The sequence below is a fragment of the Grus americana genome, chromosome 13 (assembly GCF_028858705.1).
Source record: "Grus americana isolate bGruAme1 chromosome 13, bGruAme1.mat, whole genome shotgun sequence".
NCBI lineage: Eukaryota > Metazoa > Chordata > Aves > Gruiformes > Gruidae > Grus > Grus americana.
The window spans coordinates 14,791,230-14,810,570 of record NC_072864.1 but is presented as its reverse complement, the minus strand read 5'-3'; the positions used below and the strand labels follow the sequence as shown (position 1 = coordinate 14,810,570).

Here is a 19,341-nt window from a genome sequence, read left to right as displayed (position 1 = left end):
GTGTTAAAAAGAACAGAGAGGAGAATAGACAGTGCAGTGGAAAGAAAACACATGGACAGACAGTGAAGGACACTGGCTGGGCAGCGCACTGAGTAAGCCATGAAGGAGCCTGCTGCTGCTCGGAACTATGCCAGCGACTCTCAGCCATGAGCTGCTGTGACCATCTCCTGTCCACAGCCTTCTGTTGAGAGAACGCAGCTTGATTCCTGCCAGGAAAGGACCCTGTTCCTCTGCTCTCCACTACTCCTGTGGAGTCACAATCTATGTACAGGTGGTTATTTTAAAAAAACCAAAACAACAAACCAACAAAACCCCCAAAGTTAGATTATGAAAAATTACCACAGAGAATTTATTAATACACTGACACGTGAGTTACCAAAACACATTTTAAGGAAAACAGTCATCTGAGCTACAGTCCACACAGTCAGACTTCTTATGCTGGCTGAAGGCAGGTAAGTTACTTAAATCTTTTGTAGTACTGCTGATGCTATAAAATTGATCATCCAAACGACTACAAGATCAACAGACTCTGCCTCATAGTTCTTACAAATAAGAGCAGTTTCTAGAACAGGTGTTTTATTTCCACTGTTTTTTACATTGATTTACACTGCTCAGTCATTAAAATATATAGTAAAAATAATTTCATATTTAAAACAACTATACCAATAGACTAATACAAAATTTAAGCTAACTTTCAATATTTACAATTTTATTTAGAGAAGAATCTCAGTGAATATTCATCACCATTATCACACATACAAGTGTATTGGAATGCAAAATCAGAGTTTTCTTTGTTAGCTCATTATTTACAGCAGCAGCAGCTGACAACATTTAATCCATTTGGTCGATACTCTAAAAAATATTGTTGAAAACTCTTAACTTAGTTCTAGGCAGCACCAAATCCACAGAGCGAGACATAAAAATTATAAGGAAAAGCACAGGAAAGATAACAGAGAGCTACTAAATGCAAGACTAAACTGTGTGAATTTTCAGCTGCATAGAACAGCTGAATAGCTGGCGTTCCCTTCCCTTGCTGTAAAACGGGGACCCTATCATAAATGCTTTATAAACCTCCTCAACCAGAGCAGGAAAGAAAGTCTATGAAAAACTGCATCGCCATCTGCAAAATGCATGCTTTTTTTCTTCATAAAAATTTTTTCAGTTGCACAGCCATGGTGACCTCTGACAGCAGTAGGCAGACACTTTCATTGCCTCTGTTGTTCAGAGCCTTTATAAGCAGGATCAAAATTTTGTCTTCACTACTTCTGTTTGCCCCTCTGCAGGAGGCAGCAAGATGCGTAAGAATTGACTCAGTTTCATGTTGCTGCATTTAGACAAATTTTGATGGCAACAGGCACACACTAGGCCCACAGACAGAAGATGACTCTAAGAAGGTTATATTGAATGCTCGCCTACACAACAGAAGCAAGGAGGTGGAGCAAATACAAATTGCTGCCCTTGAGGCAACACAAGTTTCTGGAATTGATGATGAAATGGGAAACCAATACCTTCCCAGAAATCGAAGTGTTTGGAGTCCGGCTTCCACTTAATTTGCAACCACCAACAAGCAAGGTAACACACACAAAGACTTTCACCGAGGACAAGATTGTTATTCAGGTAGGTTTTCACCCAGAATGGAGCAAAATTAAATGCACCAATTATAAATGAGTATGAATAGATGGAGTGATATAACAATCACTGGTGAACAGATTTAGCTTTGTGATAAAATTTCCCAACTGTATTTACAAAGACTATGAGAGATAAGGAAAAAAAATATTTTCAAAAAAAGGGAGGGAAGAATGAAAAGTAGTGAATACAGAGGAAAGAAAGTTTTAAAACAATAAAGAAACAGTTACTAATGACAACATTTCAAAAAGAGATTTAGCACAATTATTAAAAAAGAGTGTAAGAAAATTCAGCAAAGGAAAGAACTGAAACAAGACAAAAGAAAGTTGTTACATTACTCAAACAGCATTTAGCAAACAATAAATACCAATTGTTTAACCATCATTCCTCAGGTATAGAAATACACAATTACTAGTACAGGATGAATACTAGCAGAATTACTACAGTATTCCTGCACACACATTTGAGGATTACTTGGCTAATACTAAGAGGTTAAATTAATTTTTTTTTTTGTTAAAGGTGAGATTGCCTGCATTTACTTCACAGTGTTGGCTAAAAAAGGAATTATGCACGGAATACAGTGAAACCAAACAGGTGGAGCACCAGACGGACTCTGTTCCTCCGTACCTAAAGATACAACCACTGTTCCTGCCAAGTCCTGAATTTTTAAACTCCCCTTCAATCCTTCTCATTTTTACTACCAACAGCCTGTTTCTCCTTACACTGTTCACAGAAAAAAAAATTTTTAGAACTCAATCTACTGATTACCAGGTAAATACTGGTTAAAACAAAGTAATGTATCTTTCTCCTAAAAGAAATATTAAGACAAAAAAAAAAAAAAAATCTTAACTATGAAGATTTGTCTGGCTTAAAAACTGTTTTCCATTAGCCTTTAAATCCTCTCAGGGAGACAAAGAGCTCATTTGTGACTGAAATTCACCATAACAACCTTCAATAGCTAAAATGTGAAAGGCACTTTCAAATGCTCATCTAGTCTCTTCTATTTTAAAGGAAGGGTAAAAATAACACAAACTGAAGAAAACATTATCTGAGACTGCAACTATTCAACATTTAAACTTGTCTTGCTTAAAGCAGTAAATAGTTTGAATTAAATGCTATAGATCACTTACAAACATTACTGTACAAATGCAGGTGACACAATTAATTCAGAAAGTGTCACGTTAATATATTTTGTCATGAAGAAAGGGAAATGAGAGAGAAAGCCAAGAAAAGAAACAGCAAAAAAGAAACTTATCATGTTTAGAAGATTTTCAGAATTCTATAAGATTTTCCAGTAAGCTTCACAGTGCATTGCATGCAGCATAAAAGTTTAACATAAAGAAGAAAAAGCAATTTCTGCCTATAGCCTATGTATCAAAGCAGAGGACACACATGCCACTCACAGTCCATTCAAAACTCAAGCCAATGTGTTTGTTCAGATTCAAGAAAAACATTAAGAAGATAAATATCCTTCACTTCTGACAAGTCAAAACGTGATAGAATTTCCTCAGCCGCTTACCCAGGAGTTTTGCAATGATGTAAACTGCCTGTCCCCACAAAAAAAACTTTCCATCACGTCCATTGTTACTAGGAAACCGTTTCTGACTGCCAGGGTTCTTCTTTTCCAGTTCAACAAAATCAGCTGGCACATAGTAATACTTGGGTACAACAGGACACCCTATGGAGTTTTAAAATAAATACAGTAAGTAAATAAATTCCACGTCTCTTATTATGTGATTGTAGTCCCCTAATAAAGCTAAAGTAGACTCAAAACAGAAAAAGTTATACCCTAGCAACAATTTGAGCAGAAAGACTGTTGTCCTTCATTGTTATTTCTCGAAATCACAATCAGTGTAGGAAACCCCGGGCAATATTAAACAAACATTTCCACAGAATTTCGTCCCAGAACACTGTCTGTGTAGCACCTTACTGTGCAAAAAGAAAAAAAAAATAATAAAATTTTCGCCTAAAGCAAAATGCAGCACAAATAACAAACTATAACCAAAAGACATGGAAGCTGCACTAGAGTAAAACACTCCGGGTTTTTTCCACCCCCCACATTTAACACCAGTATCAGACAGTTTTTTAAAACTAAAATCTTGGCCAAAAGTTGTCAAACATTTAATTAAATGGAAATTATAATTTTTTGCAAGTATGCAAAAACAAGTTTAAAACAGTATTTTAATTTTGAAACATCATGAAACAAAATGGCAAAGTTTCTTCATTGGAAGATAGCATATCTTGTATCTAAAATTATGCCACAGGTATTACTGATTGCAGATTAATAACCTTTATTTCAACCCTTTTTAAGTGGACAAGAGTCAGGAATTTAGAAACATGATTACAAATGATTGACCTAATTATATGCAGTACAAAAGCAAATTAATATGCTTTCTGCAAAATTTAATTTCACTTTAATATTGCTTTAATTTTGAATTTATTTGAATAAAGAACAGGCAATAAACAGAATAAAGTTGCAGTGTCTGACTATTTGCTTAGACAAAAAAAAATTACTGGCAAGAGGCTGAGAAAAATTAAAAGTGAAAATTATTAGAGATAGAACATTCAAATGAGTGAGGTATCAAAACACATCCAGAAATTTTAAGATGAGACATTCATGATAACATTCAACAAGAGGAACCACAAGATTAATTTAGTGTCCATGGAACTTCACATACTCATCAATAATCAGAAAAAAACAATGATCAGCAATGTCAGAAAACTTGCTAGGTAATGAAAATTTGGTAAGGAAGTGTTTCTATTTCTTACAGAAACTTGTTCACTTCAACAAGTATTCTAAGTTTAAAGAACAAGTCAGACTAAAATATTCTGCATCTACTTGTGTAACTGTACCACAGATGTCAAGAACAGGTGACTACAGATGTCAAGTTTTAAAATTGGATTGTCAGTATACTGAAGCTTGTTCTGTTCTCAGGCCTTTTTTTTCTCCCACTCAAACTTACTGGTTTTCTCTTTTTTTTTTTCTTTTTTAAAATGAATTTTGGATGAATGTGCCTGTAGGCCATCAATAGCCTTGTCTGCAGTTCCACCAAAACTCTGGAGTGCACAATTTAAGTAAGGGAATGCTTACATTATAATTAACATCTTGCCACTTTTACTGCTGTGTGCTAGAAACAATTTCAGATGCATATACAAAACTATTTTTAAAACATTATGAAGTGACAATGAATGACACAAGTAATTCGCAACTGTATCCAGGTGAACATTGAAACAATCTCACTGTTGGCAGTTAACATTTTCCTGCAAAGTCAAAGTGAACTTTGTAAACAATCAAGCTAAGGTGAAGGAGAAGAGGAATGACTGGGTATAGTGTAAATGTTACATTTATATCAGTACATTTTTCCAGACAACACTAATTTTATGTAATTTTAAGAGCTTATTTAGTGTTAGTATTTTGCCATCAGGAAACATAGTGATATTATTACTTTTCCTTCACTCTGACTGCAATATCCATTAATAGGAATGTCACTATTTTAATAATTTCAAATCAATAAAAAGCTACAGTGTTTTAGAAGAATGATTATCAGAAAATACCTTCAGATGTATGTTGAAGCAAAGGATCCAGAAGGTCCTGATATTCCTTTACTTGTGCAGGATTTCCTCTAAAAACTCCTAAAAATAACCAAACAATAACTGATTTAATGGAAGAAATAACTTTTCCATGAGCTTAATGTTCATAAACAAAGGAAAAAAATTTAGTGTTTATTTTTCCATGGGGTAGTGCCTACACACTAAATAGTTCATGAAAAGTAGAAGACTAAATTGTAGATCCTCACTTATTGTTACAGCTAAGTCTCACAGGGATCATGAATCAGCCACTCTCTTATTAGCTTAAACTGAAATCGATGGCAAGTTATACGGGATAGTAGAGCTATGAACTTACAGAGGCTCAGGAACTGGACGCAGACAACCAGCCCAGCTAGCTGTAAATAACTTCCTTAATTATAGCAGAATAAAGAAGCAGAACTTGTGTGCCAGTGTGAAGACAAACAGGCTGGTCCTAAATCTTTAGGGCAGAGTTGCAAACTGATCTAGAAGTGAGTTGCCTAGAAATCCCAATAAATAAATACAAAAGGAATTTGAAATAGTAAATTCAAAAATTCCCCTCCAAAGATTTTTAGATGGAATGTTTACATTCATAATTATTACGACTTCATATTATAGAGGTTCAGAACTGCTGACACTTGAGATCTTTAATATCTCAAGAGATATTACAAAGAACAGGCATCTTTATGATGCTGTTTTTGGGGAGAAATTGGTATGTTTGGGAGTACAAGTACCTTAAATGTTTTTCTAGCAGAACTTAGTCATCCCAAAATGAATCTGATGAATATTAACATGACCAGTGTTTAGTTCATCAAAAGTTCTCACATGAAAAGATCTATCAAAAATACCAAAAGCATTTCTGTTCATCAAGGAAAACGTGGATGAACTTGACAAGTCATGTTGACTTTTTAAAATAGAACATTTTTTTATCATTTAAAGGGGAACAAGTTAGATGAAAACTTTTCATTGTACATCTTTCACTCATTTCTTTCCATGGTTTTCCTTTTCAATTACCATATTCTTCCATATTATGAAAAATAGCTGTAATGTTTCCCTCCTTATCATAGAATCATAGAATGGTTTGGGTTGGAAGGGACCTTAAAGATCATCTAGTTCCAACCTCCCTGCTGCGGGCAGGGACACCCTCCACTAGACCACGTTGCCCAAAGCCTCATCCAACCTGGTCTTAAACACTTCCACTTATCTTATCCTAGAAAATTACCATAATCCTCTACGTTCAACCAGAAATGTGAAAAGGCTTTCAAAAATGCTATTTAAATATGTCTTATCCAAAAAAGTGTCATATTGATTTATATAGGTCAATCCTTTCCCAAAACTATAGATGCATATCTACTACCCAGAGAGTCCTAAAAAATTTCCTTTTGAGAAAAATCCCAAAAGGAAATTAGTACTAACATATCCTTTTTTGTATTCTGAATTCTGAAAGGCAAAAATAAGGCAAAAGAAAACCATAAACTCATCCACTGAGAACAACAAATATACTGGAACATTTGTATTAGAAAAAGTTTGGATATGTTTTTTGTTAGGCCATATACCTATATAAAAAAAGGTCACAAAACCTTATCATTTATGTTAGTTTAAGAATATTCAACAAATTATTCTACTGAAAATCCAGAGTGCAGTAGGAAGCTGGAGTTTGACTCCTTTATAGAGATTTCTTTCTTTCCATGGCTCTTTGTCACACCAAAGCTTGACAAGTGTTGTTCATTACATTTCCAAACATTCCCAAGTATATAGGCAGGAAATGAAATCCCTTTCCAAGAGAAACAAATGCAATGAAAGTTTGCACACAAAAAAGGGTTTAAGTGACACACTGAACTATTTGGAAACACTTGAGCACAGTCCTGACGTAAGAGCAATATGATATTATGACTATTTGTAATTTAGACTTATTAGCAGATGCTGTAGAGGATGAAAAGATGCATTTATGTGATGATGGTAATACAATTGCTTTTATATTAAGAATCATCTAGTGAAGATAACAGTTGGGTAATAATGATCATCACCCAGGAGGAATAAAACAGTGTTCTTAATACTACTAGAAAATGCACAACTAATTCAGTAGTATCTACTTCCTAGAACTGTTTAAGCTCTCCATATCTTAAAAATCCTAAAAAGCTGTCATTGACAGAACAGAAAAGTTGATGAGCTAATTAGTTTTATAAAAGAAAATATAAGTAAATATACAGTAAATACATAGTTACTTGAATATGTTCTACTAATTTTTCAAAAAGGAAATGATGAAAGAAATTTTCTGATGTAAACAAAACTGGGGGATTACGGACTGTGATGTCCCTGGCACGGCAGGGGGGTTGGAACAGGATGATCTTTGAAAGTCCCTTCCAACCCAAACAATTCTATGATTCTATTATTTACAGGACTCTCTCCTTCCTTATTTAATGGAGCACTGTCCCACTGTTACACAGGTAACAAAATCCAGCTATGAGGACTTACCTAGATATTCAGTAGCTTAATATACTTTGCTGCAAATGCTTTCCTTTGTACTCTGCAAGCATTGGATGGGCAAACAGGCTTTCAGCTGAACCAATATTCACAATGTAACAGCTTGAGGTTTTTTCCAACATTTTCATTATAAAGACATTCAATTGTAACCTACTCCTCTTTCATTGTCTTTCTGCAGTTTAAGTTGCTCTGTATATGCTTCAAATTTTGCATTAAGGAAGCTTGTAGATTTGGAGGTATGCGCATAAAATCTACTAATAGATTTGTTCTACTTGATGGAATTGTGGTACAGGAAAAAAAGACAAGGACAGTATGTGCAAAATATGTATTTTGTACTTTTTTTTCATAATACAAAAGAGTAAAATGCTCTCTTTATTCTTCTGCCAACTTCAGATAAAGATGATTATCTTTCTTGTTCTTCCCAAAACTGCAAGTGGGCAGCATTAAATGTCAGTGCCTTTCTCCTCAGTTTTGGGCATCACTCTTTGAAAAATGTCAAGCATTCCTTTAGAAAAATCAATTGTGAAACCTTATTACATCTTCAAACAAAATACTTTAATCTGTGGGTGGCCACAGAGGAGTCCAGGCAGATAGCAGAGTTCTATGCACCTCACCATCTTTATTTGAGAACTATTCCACACACTAAAGGTAAAAAACCAGATGGTCGGATTTTCATCTGTTCAGAAATCTTTTTGATGGCTGTAACCCTGACATGGAACAAAAATCTGAATAAGAAAATGAGTGAATTTTAGCTTCCATCCTGAAATCATCCCATGAACTTTTCTGGTATGCCTCCTATCCTCAAGACAAGGTCTAGATAGTGGTATTTTTGTTGTTGGGTTTTTGGTTGTTTTTGTTTTGTTTTTAAATCAGACTAACTGGCTATGTGGAAAAACGTGACCAGGAAGCACAGGGATTTCAAAGATAAACTAGGCCTTTTCTGGTTTGCTTTCTTCTCTTCTGAATTCTGTTTCAATTACCACAGAATATCCAACTTGAAAAGACCTGCTGCAACATTCAGTTTGACAATGTGTTCTCTCTTCCACTTTCTTTTCTCTCATGTGCTGCTGCAAAGTTGTGATATACTGTGAAAGTTTTTAAGGCTTAAAAGGTAATGCAGGACTGAATGTCACAGATTTAAGCTTTCAAAAAACCCTTATCAAGTTATATTCTAAAACCAGTTCACATTAAAAATACTGAAATATTGGGGGTTGGGGTTTTTCAACCCATGAGGCACAACTCTCAAGGAGGTATTTAGTGTCACTGCATTATGGTTTATTCTGGCAGGATGGGAAAATCATTTTGTCTCTTTCCTCTAAGGGCTCATCTCTCCAATGCCTTTAAAGAACAGGAATGTAAAGCTGTACTTACCATCAATAATCATGAAAATAAAAAATAGAGGGAATTCACACTCAATGCCATCAAAAAGCTGAAAAAAAATTAATCAGATGTTTCATCATTTTGCTATAAGGAAATGTATTTGAATATTGAATAATCTCAAAGCAACAAACATGAATGTAAAAACATTTTAGTACATCAGCTTTTCATTTAGCTTATAGCTTCTTAATTCTATAGGCACTTTAACTGTGCTTTTACACATGCTGTAGCTCATTCCAAGTACAATATTTATATAATCTATGTTTTATTTTCCACAGAGAAACTATTAGGGAGAAAAAAAAAAGTAAATTTTCATTTAGATAACCTTTACTGATAAACACTGTGGTCAAAAGTAAAATTGTTTTTTATACAGTCAGACTGTAGTCAGCTGTGAAATTAAATAAAATGATAAATAACTTATTTGTTATGTGAAATCAACTATACCCTAAATGTAAATGGAAGCACAGTCATTACAAAACAAACCAATGACTAACTTGCTGACTTAGCAATCTCTCAAAACTCACATGCCAAATTACAAAATGCATCTCCTTCACTTGAAGGAATTACTGTGCAATTCAAATTGCAAACACAGGGCGGGGGGGGGGGGGCATTTTTGTTTTCTTTTGGGGTTTCTTGGGCGGTTTTGTTTTGGGCTTTTTGTTGGTTTGTTGTTTGTTTTTGGTTTTTGTTGGTTTTTTTTTTTTAAAGTACTGCCTAAACATTTTAGAAAACCAAAATTTGTCCTTGTAAAGGCCAGGTATTCCTTTACCTTAATTTCTGCTGGTTTGTAATAACGTCGTGTTTTGTCCTCCAGTGCTGTTCTGTACCCATCTCTCAGAAATCTTTTAAACCCATATTTTCCTTTCAATTTTCTAGTAATTTTATCTAGTGTTTGACTGAACAAAACCTCATCATCCAAAGCAAAGGCAGGATAACTGAGACAAGGCAAAAGAGCTGCATCAGTGTTCTGTAGAAAGAGAGGAAGAAATAGCACATTACAAATTTAGATCTCTGACAATTATTTGATGCACAAACAAAGACTGTTTAACTTACTAAGTGAAATATACATTTGGAACACAATCTTATCTTTATCAAAATCATAGTACTAACATATGAAAATAGTGTGCAAAATAAGATTTCTAAAGATGTATAAGGGTAAACTACAAACCCAATATTCGAATATATGATTTTAAAGAGAACTCATTTGACTCAAAATCTGACCTACTTTAGAGCTGATCATCTGCAGGGATAGGGAATACATTCTAGAACTTTGTGACTTTAGAAACAAAACATATTCTCCAGGTTATTCCTGGAGGAAACACAAACATTTGGGTATCCTATTCTCAAAAAGAATCACAAACATTTTATAAAGGTGCAATGCTGAGAAGTAACTATGATTAAATCATCATTTCTGAAAAGCATTCTCAGGAATATTCTTCAGGTGCTGTTAACTAACAAGACCATCTGATTTACAATTAAGTCAATAACGGAATAATTGCAGGTAAAAATATGAGTAGTATTTCTCAAGAATCATGTGCAACTCTCATGAATTAAAACCAAGAAAAATTACTAACTAGTGCATCATCGCTACAGATAAGCTTACAGAAACACAAAAATGTAGTTTTAAGTTCTAATTCTTGTGTCACATGCTGTTTTGTTACTCCTTTCTGCTGATACATCTAAGATATTCAACCATTTAAAATATCATATTTTTGCCAGTATCATTGATATGAACCCATAAAAGGGAAAAAAAAAAAGGACATAAAGATTGCTTCTGTAGCATAAGTAACTTACGAAACCAGCTTCTGTTGGAATATTTCAAGTCTTCAGCAAATAATAAACAGCAAAAGAGTTCTAAAAAACCATTAGACTATAAAAAAGTAGCTGACAGTGCCTTTTATTGTAATTATCCAGTATGACAACTCTGCTATAATTCTTCTACACAATGAGTAAACTATTAATGTTGAAGATTAATAGTCTGTTTCATGAACAAAAATGTATTATATCCCAGAATGAACAAAAAAGCAGAACTCTATTCTCACTCATTTTAAATTACTGATTTTCAAAACCAAATTAACCTTTGATGCTAGATTTTTAATTCATCTATACTTCAGTCACTTAGATTTACTCACTGAGGAAATACTTCTTTGTAACAATAGCTTATAATAACAAGAAATCCCCCTTCAGCAATTTATGAAAAGCCAACCTTAAAGGCTTCTTTTCTAGACAAAAGAATGAATTAAAGCTAAAATAAAGTGTTTCAAAAATGCAGGCATTGAGTGTATAGTGGAAACTAGGTCAAAAGAAAGACAATCACTAAGACTGCAAACCCTCCTTAGATTACTGCAGATCATTATGAATTAAAATTTTGTTTTAGAATTGTTGAGAAAGCTACCAACAGGCTATCATTTTAACCTAAATATTCATAAAATAAAGAACGCCATCGTAATTCCACTTCAGAGAAACAACTACATCACACTGACATTTAAGAAGCAGAAATTTAACATCTGCCCAGAAAATTCCTATCTTTATTAAGCAGAACATAATGGTCATAGAACTAAGAATCATGTTCATATTCTCCACACTCTGTTGAGGTGAATTTTATTTAATTACTTACGTGAGACCTTGACTCTCGGGGCAGCAATGAACAGAGAGTCTGTCTGTTACGGTTATGGGCATCAAAATCCACAAATATAACAGACCAAGAGCAGCCCTGTAAACAGAACATTAGATTTATTTAAGGGGAAGGGAAGAAAGGTTAGCGTATCCTGGTGAAACTAACTGGTTCTTCGTTTTATTTAGGCTATGTTCTAATAGTCTGGTAGCTGGTAATTTTAATCAGAAGATGTACCACAACATCGAGTTGAAAACATTTTGTATTTTCAAACATATTTAAATATAGCCAAAATTAGATGGTTTTATCTACTAGCAATTATGAATTATATGATTCGTTCAAGCTATGAACTCTTCCATTAATTCTTTAAAAACAATGAGTGCATTAAGGACAAACAAAAAAGTAGTTGTCCCTCCCCGTGACTGCAGAATATGTTCAAATAATGATGTTGAATATTTCATTACAAGTCAGTTAGAACACAAATAATTGGATACTTAGCTCAGGTACTGCTTTGGAAAAGGACTTCCGTAGCAAATAAAAATGACCTGCTTTTCAGCTATTGTAAGGTCAATGTTATCAACATCTACTCCTTAGCAAAACCCATTTCCTAGTAAAATTCAGTAATTTTGCACTGTATCTCTGTCAGCTTTTTGATACTTCCTGAAAAATTCCCATAGCTGAGATACGGTTTAAACAGAATCAGCAGCATTTAAAAATACTATCAACAGGCAATTTCTTGGAAACTCAATGCAGTTTGTTAATGAATTGATATCTCCATATATGTTGTAATTGATAATGAATCTCAATATCACTATCCCATTGGAAGACACATTCAACACTGAACTCATTCTGTTACTGTCATAAATACCATACCATAAATTTTCATAAAGTCACCAAATTTCTCCTAGAAAGCAGGCAGTTTCTTTGGTATACTATTATCTTAGGAAGACTGATCCAGAACCCACCCTCTCTAATTGTTAAAAACTTTAATTTCCAACTAAGTTTCTACACAACTAGCTAACCATCCTTCTTTTTGTGCCAGTACTAGCAGCCAGTCATTTGGCTTTCCAAACAACAGGGGGTTTTTTCTTACTTACTCTTTAGACACACTCTAATTATACATAGCTATCATACAAACATTCAGCTTTTACTTTGCTAGGCTAAACAAAGCATGTTTTTCCACTCTCCTCATGAAAAATAATCTCTCTGTTCTCTTAATCATTCGAGCAAGGTATACTAAATAGTGCTAAGAATGTAGATAAATAATCACATTTGCTTTGATGATTTATTATTCTCCTACTTCCTTCTTAATCCAGATTCTGATTATTCACAAATCTCTAGATTCATCTACAACTCTGAACACAATCTCTACACGTGTGAGCACGCAGTTTCAAAATCTGAGCTTCAGTAAAGGATTCTTTGGGGATTCAAAAGCAGACTAATTTGCATTTCATAAAATCACAAGCATCTTCTTTTACAAATGAACTATTTTTCAGTTCTCTAAAGAGAGTAAAGTTCTGTAGCAAGGACATGTTACAAAAGCTTGATTTTTTTTTTAAAATACAATTTTTTCCACAAACTAATGTATGACATATAGCTCACATACAAACAATTGATTATACTATGACTAGGTCAAACTTGAAATGGTGCTCATCTTGTCACTAGCAGTCCCATTTTAGTGCACACATGCATGCACCATGCACTTAATTCATTAGTTCATTAACTCACATTGCCAGTAAATGCATGTCCTCTTATGTAGTTTTTTTGCTGATAAGTGATTTTTTTTCTAAAAGGTATTGTAGCTAAAGTGGAATGCTTACATTAATGATACAAATTCTAAGCCATTCACACTCTGTGAGACTCTGGAACCAGAGGTTTGGGTTAACCATATCAAGCCCACAAAAAGATGCAGTAAGTTACAGTACTTTTAGCAGTGGTGATTCTGAAATGATTACATAAAAACTTGAATTGAAATGCAATCAGGTCATACTGCATACTAAATGAAAATAAATAAATAAATAAATAATTTTAAAAAACCCAAAAAACTACACAGGCCCACTTTTACAGTTCTTCCATACAAACTTCAGCAGAACTTAGGATTTAGAATTTCAGGATCTGGCTACGATCAATGCACAGTTAAGGGTTATAATAGAATTCTTATGCCAATGTCATACATATTAACTACTTCGCATAAAGTTATAACTATTGTTTCAAAGATATACAATACATTGGGAATAAATTTAAGAAATTTAGCATAGGATATAAAGCAAAATAATGAGAAACTAAATAGCTTATTTATCTGTTATTAAAAATTCTCTTCACAGTGTGTAAATAAATCTTTTACTGAGGGAACGTTAGGATTACAGCTTGACTGTATTTTTATGCTTATAACTCCCACTTTTTATGAAATAGTTCTGGTATGATGCAGATGAAAATGAACAGCATTTAAAAACCATGAATGATACTCCTTTTTACATTAAAGCATGTAAAATTCAGATTAAACAAAAAGCCAATAATTTTTCAATTCATAATTGTTCTTTATTGTACCTGGCTCCTAGAAAGTATAGCAAAGGACGCATTACAAATATTTGAACATCAGTTAAGCAGTGCTTTGTTACAGAACAAAACTAGCATGATTTCTTTATGTTTTCTAGAATTCAGGGAAGGAACAGTTTAATGTGAATATCAACAATAAGTGACCTTTATTTTGTCTTCTCTGGGTGCATCCATGAATGCACAGGGAAAGTGCCCTATCATGATATACTCAAAGATTTATGTGAGATGCACGTGTGAGAGCACAGCTACAATACTACATACTTGTATTTATTAGTCTCTTCCAGAGTCCCCAGCGTGAGTGGAAAAATCTGCATGGAAAGTCTGAGCAGTCTGTTGTGCCCAGCAATGATTTATGCAGGTTGCAGGTGCAAACAAGTTCCTCTTGAGGAGCTCAGCAGGATTTCTCAAAGCTATTGGAACACAGCTGGAGCTAAGCACAAAGGCAAATTCTGCCACAGACTGAAGGTCAAAATGGTTTCTGTTTATGCTAAATACCTTGGAAATAAACTCTCAAAGCATTTAAACTGGATTTGCTTCAGCAATTTATCCATCCATTTCAGAATTTAGTAAAAAAATCATTTGAAAAAAACCCAGCAGACACATTTACTGGTGCTCAAGACTGTTGGGAAAGTAAAGATTGTACATAAATGTTTTTTCTGAAATACTGACAATGCGTGTAGAGGGTCCAATCATTATTTAAGATCCTGACTAGCTGCTAGCTCTTAACGCATAACATCAGTTTTTAAAATGTACATAAAGTAAACCAAAACTAGACCAAATGGCTAAGTCTTTTTGAAACAGTGTATTTGTATATGCATAAAAAAGCACTTTCATACTTCTCTGCTCATCAGCAAACAGCCATCGGTGTTTCCTGAGTGGATTCTAAACAGAACAATGCTATTGCACTGCAGTAATAGTACAAATATTTAGATATTTAAACAAAAACAAAAAAAAGGGGGCAAAAACCCCCACAAACAAAAACCCCAGGAACAGATACCCACAAAAAATGTAATGGATGTCTTGCTTAGGAGGATCTCCTGGTTTATGCCACAAGAGAAAGAAAGGTCTAAGAAGACCTTTCTAAAAAAGGGTCTAATAATAGTAAGGAAGTGGTACAGCTTTTCATCAATAGCTAAGATTGTTTAATAGATCACAATTCTATGTCAGGTGCTCACTATTTAAAACAAATTGTAACTTATATTTTTCATCCCAGGCATCTGAATAGCTCTTAAGTTGTAGTTTAACAGTTAAGGAAGAACTTTTTGTAAAATAGTGCCAATAATTATTTTATGACTGTTCCAATCCATACCTTCCATTTTACCAATAGAAAAATGGAGACAGAAATCACTAAGAACGTTTTAATAAATCAAGCAGTACAGGAAGGAACCTGGAAAGTAAATGGAACTGTCTCCCAGTCACACCTTTAGTGTTGACTTAGCTTACGTTCATTAGCTCACATAAACAGCACCTGGAAATTCCCCTTATTCACTATTCAACCTTTTATATCTTCTCTCTTTTATACTATTTTCTTTAAGGCAAACCAGTGCATTTAATCTAGTTTCTTAAAGTTGAATATTTGAAACAGACAAGTATCACAATCTGAAAGTCAGCTTCATCTGATTTGCAAGACAAAAGGAGAACACAGGTATTACAGAAGGGGAAAAAAAAATCCTATCTTGAAACCAGCAAGAATATACAGAAACTTTACTCAAAACATATACAAATATTACTTAAAGTCAAGGTCACAATATAAAATTATTAAACCTCAAAAGGATCATACACTGCTTAACTGCAGGGGAAAAAAAAGTAAGTATAAAAATAAGCTACTCGTAAACATGTCTTTTTTTAAACTAAGTTTCGAATGTTACTCAATGCTAAGACAAGATAATGCATATTTCATCAATTAACGTTTAATTTGTATGAAATAAAGACATTTGGGCATGTGAGCAAGGTCCATCAGTTAGAAGTCAAAAAGGATCAAAGATTCCAAGAAAACAGTGCAATATGGAAAGCATTACTTAAGAGTACTGAGCTCACCACTTTGTGACCAACCTATCCTCCATTCCACACAATTTACAGACAAAACTCACCAGCAAGTTTTCTAACTATTTCTACACACACTTGATGCTATCCAACCTTCTTTTTAGCTGCACTCCTACCCTTCACTTCCATTCATTAACAACACAAATAGCTTGACAATGACGTATCTCTTCCATTTGTACATTTTTTGGACCATTAATTTGGAAGACTATTCTTTTATTTCAGCTGTAGACTACTGTAGGTATAACACCTAAAGAAAAGACACATGTAGAAGGGGAATACAAGTCAGGGAGAAAAATCTAACAAAAAGCTTGCTTGTTTAATTGATCCAAGCCTTAATGTGAAAGGATGGGAAAAGATTTTACCACTATGCAACATACTGAAATTAAAACCCAATAAAATAGTTGGGTTATGTGCAAGTAGCTTGTTTAAAATCTTGATCAAAAGCCATATGAAGGAAGAAGACAGAAGTAAGGTAATGCTCGTAGGTAGAGGTATACTGTATTATGACCAACAGATACAGTTCTGAAAGAAAAACCTTTATGGCAACCAAATCCTTTTTCAGAATAAGCTGCAATTATTTTAGAATTTATTTTTTCTTTTTAAAGTAATTCTTGATAGTAAGGGCACTAATGATTTCATCAGATGAATTCTGTACCTGAAACAAGAGCAGTTTGCAAACTAACCTTTTTTAAAGCTAGAATCTAACGAACTGTGCTAGATATTTCTAAATATCCTCTGATGGACAGTGTAAACCATTATTGTTAAAAAAAGGAGAGAAAGCAAATATTTTTATTACCTGATTTCCAAAGAGATTGAAACCATTAATTGCTTCTAAAGCTGCTTTTGCCAGCCCCACGGAGCTGAGGAGAAAACAAAATGACAACAACAAAAAAAGAGGTATCATAATTCAAGCCCAGACGAAAATGTAACACATTTGACAGCTTTCAGAGCTATGATCTTTTCTTAATTTGACTTTTGTGCTTAACCTTTATGTTAATAATATGATGATGCAGCAAATTTGGGGTTGTTCAGTGGTGCGTTGTTTTGGGGTGAGGTGGGTTTTTTTAAAAAATACATTTCAGCATTTTTACTTGCCTTCAAATGTCAGAGACCATCTGGAAAAAGCACTTCTGCTCTCACCTTGCTACTAGACATCTGGCATTATGTATTTCAAGATCTTGCTAATAGTGTATTAACGGAGGATTTACTTCAGCACAATTTTTCAATCCAGCTCTCAAGCATTAAACTTTAAAATTTAGACTTGATTTCTGACTAGCTTTTGATATGATAAAAGAACTCATCAATCTGGATTCAGAAAAGGAGAACTTTCTAATGTCAACCATATAGCAAAACATCTTTTATTTCACTTACTCCATGACTAGTATCCATTGCAAAGAAGACCCAGAAATATTACCAACAAGCTTTCAAGTTAGCAAGTTCACGTTTAAAAACATTAAGCATTAGTTGTATCTACTAAATTCACTAATTATAATTTTTTAAATCACATTATATACTAAAATATAATTACTGATTATGAAAAGTATACAGTACATAAAATATACACAAGAAGACTTTTACAAGACCGTTTCATTTTTAAAAAAAAGTAGTCTTAGACTTTCCTTGTATTTAGAAAAAAAAAAGGGAAAAAAGAGAAGAAGCATTCCCTCTCAATGCACACACATTTTTGACTTTTTTTTTTTTTTTTTAAAGAAAAGCTCAAAATAAGCTAATAGAAATCTACATGCATTTGACGGGTTTATATGAAATTTGAAGTATGACAGAGGGCAGAATTTTGAAATATTGTTTTAAAGAATACATAATTATAGGTAGGCCAACTTCACATGTGTCCATTCAAATGCAGTAAAGAGCTAAAGCATTAACATACACACAAAATGCTAAATTTTTTGCTCATTGATTCCAAAATTCTATATGTTAAGGTCACAGGGCATCAAAAAGTAAAATATTAAATGAGCTAGTTCCCAACAGTGCTAGAGTTCAAAAATGTAATATATAACGCTTCCAGATTTCTGACAGTTCTACTATCGAATACAAGCATTCAAAGTATGGATAGGACTTTGCACTGCTTCGTTAAGTGGTGACATAAAAGTATAGGAACTAGAAATACTACAGAAGTCTAGCTAATAAAAGAAACACCTTTTACGTTCTCTTAGGCAATCTGGTAAAACAGATTCAGAGCATCCAGTAAAACAAAGCCTAGTGTAATTCTCCCAACTTTATTGGTAAAACTAAAACTTTAAATTATGCCTTTGTCTCCACTTAACTACAGTGCCTCTGACCAATGCATCTTTGTCTGTCTCTGTTTCATTTCTATACAAACTACACCAGTGATTTATTGACTTCATTGACACACCAGGAGCTATCCCTAAAAGACTGTCCTAGTTCCCCCCTTCAAAATCAAGTTTCATCTTTCTCCCTAACTGCCCATTCCTTTAGATAGGAGCTCTGCTTTCCAACTGGCTTACAATTAATTTGAAATATTTTTAGTTGAAAAATGACAATAAATGAGACAATAGAAAAGGAAGACAGCGGAATAAGAGGAAAGTATAGATGTCTACCTTGTTATCTTAAAAGTTAACAAATTTGAAGACATACAGCAAAAGACTGAAAAAGCAGAATGAATCATGCTGGCATGACAAAAGATTCTGAGTTAAAAAAAGACCATAAGGGTAAACAAAAGTGACAGAACATAGTACAAGGACATAGATCAACACTGCGGGAAGAAAGCCTCCAACCTTAGGAAGATAAAAATCAGTAGAAAGAAGAACGGAAGGGTTCATCTTTCCATAAAGCCTTTCCCTACAAGGGAAAGGAATTGCTGACACTGTCCTCAGCTAACAACCACTTAGATGCAGCGACTGTGATTTTTCCAAGTGAGCACAATACACGAATTCGGAGAAAAACAAAACCAAACTGAACACACACACACACACCAAAGAACTCTCATAAACATCTACACTAACAGTTCATTTATTAGCACAGTAATTCCTTTAAATACTCTCTTAAAAAAAAAGAGGGGGGGACACGAAAAAAAGGAGTTAAAAGTTTATATCATT

At 33.8% G+C, this 19,341-nt stretch overlaps 1 protein-coding gene across 12 annotated transcripts in view; it reads right to left on the bottom strand.

The window, feature by feature from the left end:
- Window positions 1-19,341, bottom strand: part of PHKB (phosphorylase kinase regulatory subunit beta) — an 83,212-nt gene that overhangs the window by 34,973 nt on the left and 28,898 nt on the right. For all 12 annotated transcript variants that reach the window (XM_054841038.1, XM_054841042.1, XM_054841037.1 and 9 more), the window contains 6 exons: window positions 17,064-17,127; window positions 11,672-11,767; window positions 9,824-10,021; window positions 9,049-9,106; window positions 5,182-5,259; window positions 3,146-3,304 (listed from right to left, as the gene is read on the bottom strand). In XM_054841038.1, coding sequence (XP_054697013.1) covers window positions 3,146-3,304; window positions 5,182-5,259; window positions 9,049-9,106; window positions 9,824-10,021; window positions 11,672-11,767; window positions 17,064-17,127 — 653 coding nt within the window. The remainder of the gene's footprint in view (window positions 1-3,145; window positions 3,305-5,181; window positions 5,260-9,048; window positions 9,107-9,823; window positions 10,022-11,671; window positions 11,768-17,063; window positions 17,128-19,341) is intronic.